Below are 5,336 nucleotides of genomic sequence, written 5' to 3' on the forward strand. Positions count from 1 at the left end.
ACGTGGCCCATGGGGTTCTTGGTAGGGGTGTAATCACATAGGTCAATGAATCTATGGATAGACCGAGGTGGTCAGCATTCCACCTGGAGTGTCCTGTGCGTACGGAAAAGAAGCATTCGTAACTACTCGTCTCTTTCCGTGACGTACAAGCCACCTGGTTTGCCGGAATGACGCGAGTAGTTACGAATGGGAAGCGAAGATGTCGTACGAAAACCGACCCGCACCGAAACCGGCCCTCCAGCTCACGTGGACTATTTGCGATGTCATATTTAATTGGGGAAATATTTCTTTTTCCTGACCATAGGTTTTCAAGAAGCGAGGGTGTTGCGTTATAGGAAAAAATTGGAGAGCCAGACTGATTATTTAACAAACGGCCAGGTCTCATCTCCAAAGGTAAGTATTTGAACTTTTTATTCGCCTGCCCCTCTCCTGATTTGGGTTTTGCTTGCTCCGCTTTTAGCAATACTCCAGCAATATCACGGCGGGGGACACCATAAATATGCTTCACACGTTGTACCCGTGTAGGGAATCGTACCAGGGCTTTCGGTGTGAAGGGCGAACGCTTTAACCACAACGCTACCTCGATTTGGGATGGAACCGTTGTCATCACACAACGCGTAGGTTTGACTTTGAAGGAAGGCTGGTGGTACACTTATATCTCTCCGCTGCATGACAACTAAATTAGAATCGATATATAGATAATTGACCATTATGAGTACAGAATCTAGTGTGTTAATTTGAAGGTCATTGCGGGTCAAGAAAATTAAAGAGTTGATCATGAAAATATGGGTTTTCATTTTCAAAGTGAGATTAATCTGTAGTTTTTTTTTTAAATCTCCCCGTCTAGTGTTTCAGCTTGGATCCATTGGCTCTAGGAACCAAGCTGCTAATGTTTACATGTCACATGTTTAAGTCACGTTACTTCTATACCAAACACCATGAATCATCACGGAAACATTTAAATGAACTTACGACCAGGATAATATATTTTGCTACCTTGAAATTAGCAAAACTGTAAAAGATGTAGCTTTCTAGTGATATTTGTATGATAATATTTAATGAATTGGAAACAAATTGTGAAGTATGACGGTAAGTATGGTAGCTATTGTCTTAAAGAAATCATAGGAATTAGATGCCAAACGTGACAGTTCGAACAGTAGTGGGTAACACCGACTTGATTTGTAAAATATCCAGACTGCTTATGAAGATGTGTGTTCGCTTTTTGGGAGTCAGTCTGTACATTTTTCGTGGTCTGCAAATCACCGTCTGAGTAACGTTCAGAACACCTTTCACGTTAACTTCAGTGAGTTCCAACATGCCAGCAACCCGTACATGTAGACTAACAACTATTCTCTGAAATTAACAGGTTCAAAGGTAAATAAAATTGTAAAAAAGTATATTGAAATGGAGCACTGTGACATTCTTCATTTTCAGAAGCAGAGGAAATCTAAACTTGCCACATTTTGTAGACTTGCGTTGGTTTTCTTGGACATATTTGCTTCAGGGTCAGTGCGACAGACTACCGTAGATGCGCGGTGGGGTAGCCAGGTGGTTAAAGCGTTCCCTCGTCACTGAGAACACCCGAGGTCGATTCTCCACACGAGAAGTGAAACCTATTTTCTGGTGACGCCCTATATAATTGTTCTGAGGGTACAACTCGCTCAACGAAATCAGCATCTTCTGAATCTATCCCTTTGAACCCAGGTACCATACTGGGTCTGTCCCTTTACAACTTTCTTGTTCGAAGACATTACCAATTGTTGAATACCACACATGGCGAAGAAGAACGCTTGGTATATGTTTCAAGAAAACATTATTTCTTAATATGTCAAACGATATTTTGCATAATTTGTGTGATTACAATAAATGATGTATAAAGTTCTCATTTTACTCACTTTTTACTCCACAGTGTATTGCACATCACCACAATCTTAAACATTTATCAATCTTTATCACACTATCCTATTCCTGCTACGGGCTTATCTGGCAACATGGTAACTGATAGCGTTGTTTGGTTGGTTGATTCGTTGTTTAACAACGCACTCAGCAATATTCATGCAATGTTCAAACTACAGAGCAAGGGTTTATAAATAATTGAGCCTGGACCAGACACTCCAGTGATGAGCAACATGAGCGTCGATGTACGTAACTGGGACACTTAGGCACATGTCAACCAATTCATCCTCCCTGACCACCCGATGCCGTCAGTGTCCTCTTACGACAACCATGGGTTGCTGAAGATCAATTCTAACCCGGATCTTCACGAGTGTAACGAATAGGGAAAATGGTAACGCGTTGATGGAGCAGTTTAAGCAGTTCTGAAAAGCTCATTCCAAACGACTTTATACCTTTGGCTATGGCTGATGTTTCTTCACATTTAAACATCTCAATTACACATGGTGAGCTCTATGGGGCAATTTATAAAAGTCACAACACGATTCTTTATAACCGTCTATGCCAATATCCTCTTTCATTACAGACTCCTCAACGATGGATCGTCGGTGTCTTCTTTTGTGTCTGGCACAGATCATGTTCTGTTCAAGTTGTGTCACCAATCGTACAGCATGCGACTGTACAGATTCAGAAGGTTGTATATCTGCGGATTGCCACAGTCGGGGGCTTGTTGAGATACCAAAGAAACCTCCCAGTAATCGCATCTGTGATCTGAATCTGGGCAGCAACAAGATTCACGCACTAAAGGAAGACGATTTCCTGTGGTACGCGAACTTGACCTTCCTTGATCTGTCTTTTAACATGATATCCTATATTGAATACACTGCCTTTGTTGGTCTGGAACAACTTATCTCTTTGGATCTGTCTGGCAATAATTTATCATTGTTTATCATCCCAGATGCTTTACTTCCATTAACATCTTTAGAGAAGCTGAATATTAGTGTAATGGAAATTGCTACAGTTGGAAACACAAGCGCTTCGAGACATACTTCTGGATATCTGGCTGTGAATAAAACCTACAGTGATAGGTTACCCGTGCAATATCTGTCTTTATCAGGTTCGCATATCAAGCATTTGTCAAAGGAGATAGTCGATAACTTCCTGCAGTTGGAATATTTAAATGTATCTTTTTGTAAGATGGACACCGTGGAACCTGGTGCCTTGTCTTCACTAAGCAATCTCCACACCCTGGATGTGTCAGGGAACCGGGATTTAGGGTTCCTTGGTGTTCAGAACATTACAACAGGACTTCACAGTTCGAAGCTCATAAATTTAATTATGAATCAAATTGTCCATGAGCACAGCATCTGCATAACCTTTCCAAAGACCCTTGCATTTAACCTACAGTCCACTCCCTTAAACATGTTAGAAGCCAGTGCAAACCGCATTGAAACATTCCATGAGGATGTTTTCAGCCTGTTACCAAAGACTCTGCAGAGTGTTACTGTCCAGAGTGGTCGCTTTACCTATGGAAATTACATAAATAATCTTCAGAACCTTTCAAGCTTAAGATATCTGGATCTGAGTGAACAGTCGATTGGGGATCAGCTACGCCTTATAGATCATGCCCAACCCATATTGTTTGAGTGGAGTAATATCTGTGACGGCGACTACTGCATGATGCATGCTCCAAGTGATCAGGTTCAACAAAATGGTCCAGAAAACATTTTGCTTTTCGAGAAGAGCATCAAAGATAAACAGTATATTTCATGCTTAGGAATTCCTCCAAATCTTACAACGTTTAAACTCACCAATCACAGGCTATCGTTTGAATTGTTAAAAATGTGCTTTAAGGATAACAGATTGAGACACATTGATTTATCAAATAATGCCTTTACGCTTTGGACTGGTCCCATATTGGGCTTAGAAAATGTCAGCAAATTAAATCTCTCAGGCAACTCTGCTAAACACATATCGCCATACTTTTTTAGCACTTTCACATCCTTAACACATCTGGACATGTCGCGGAACTCATTTGGATTTCCGAACAACCGTTGTAAAGATAAGCGTTACTTTTACAATCAACGCAAATTGGAATATTTAAATTTATCTCATAATGGCATTTTCCTCTTGCATCGAGATTTCCTTACTGGGTTAAAATCTCTTAAAGTTCTAGATTTGTCGTATAATTCGATTTTCAATCTTTCTTTTAATTTTGAATATAACGTTCACCTACAACACCTTAATTGTGCTTACAATAATATAAAATCGATAAAACCACATGGCAGATCTCAAATGAAATTGCTAACAGATCTGAAATTAGATTTATCTTACAATGGATTATTGTGCACTTGTGAAAACATAGACTTTCTAGATTGGTTATTCAGTTCCAAGATTGCAAGTAATGTACAGAGTTTTCATTGCGTGGACAAAGACAGGAACATATTGCTTTTTAAAGACCATGGTGATACTATACTAACGAATCTTAAAGAGTCATGTAACAGTTTCTTAGGAATGACCCTGGGAGCTCTGACGTCACTTGTATTCCTACTTTTCCTCATGTCGTTTGTGGTGTGTTATCGATATCGATGGAAAATCATATACTGGTATTACGTCATCAAGTTGAAACTGAGGAATAATAGAAAAGAATACGTACGTCTGTTTGACTTCGATGCGTACGTATCCTACGCCGACCTTGACCTTTGCTTTGTCCGCAGTGACATGATACAGATTCTTGAGCACCTCCACGGAGCTCGCTTGTATATTCGTGATCGAGACTCTCTTCCGGGTGCTCCCATATCAGAGAACATCATCGACGGGATTAGACGAAGCAGAAAAACGGTGCTGTTGTTGTCCCAGGCGTTCCTGAAGAAGAAGTGGTGTAGGTACGAACTACACATGGCTAACATGGAGGCAGTGTCCACTGGGCGATCTGTCATGGTCATCATCATGCTTGAGGACGTTCCCAAGAAAGACATTCCCCTTGAGATTCTCTATGATTTTCAGCGAAGTCGGTTTCTTGAATACCCTACAGCAAGTAGCGACTTGGAACTGTTTTGGGCAAATGTAACTGCTGCTATTGAAGGATAGACGGGCCATATAGATAACAGTACATCGTAAGCGTACCCAGTCTTAGTTTAAGCAAAATCACACTTGTAATCATTTCAGTTTCTTGAATATCCCCATATATTTTGGTTGTTTCATACTCAAATGATGGGGAGAAAGCATTAAAACACCAACTTGCAAGCGCTTGTTTTCGGGGTGTTTGGTTGTTGTTTTTTGTTGCACTCATTCACCGGCTGGCAAATCAGTGATTAACATACTTGTACTCACCAGCATTGAAACCACGTACAAAAACTGAGATTACTAAAAGCAGTGGTAAACAGTTGATTTTGTTTTAGTGGGTAATAGCATAAGCACGACTGACAAAAACAACAACAGAG

General features: G+C 40.4%; 1 protein-coding gene across 1 annotated transcript; it reads left to right on the forward strand.

Annotated features, from left to right (window-relative positions):
* The first annotated feature begins 2,490 nt into the window (after window positions 1-2,490).
* On the forward strand, window positions 2,491-4,983 carry LOC137272890 (toll-like receptor 4). Its single transcript, XM_067805307.1, has one exon. It carries the CDS (start codon window positions 2,491-2,493, stop codon window positions 4,981-4,983), a length of 2,493 nt encoding a protein of 830 aa, XP_067661408.1.
* Window positions 4,984-5,336: the final 353 nt, after the last annotated feature.

Source organism: Haliotis asinina, chromosome 2, assembly GCF_037392515.1.
Source record: "Haliotis asinina isolate JCU_RB_2024 chromosome 2, JCU_Hal_asi_v2, whole genome shotgun sequence".
NCBI lineage: Eukaryota > Metazoa > Mollusca > Gastropoda > Lepetellida > Haliotidae > Haliotis > Haliotis asinina.

Coding starts and splice junctions, on each gene's coding strand:
- LOC137272890 (XM_067805307.1), top strand. CDS start 2,491: ATGGATCGTCGGTGTCTTCTTTTGTGTCTGGCACAGATCATGTTCTGT.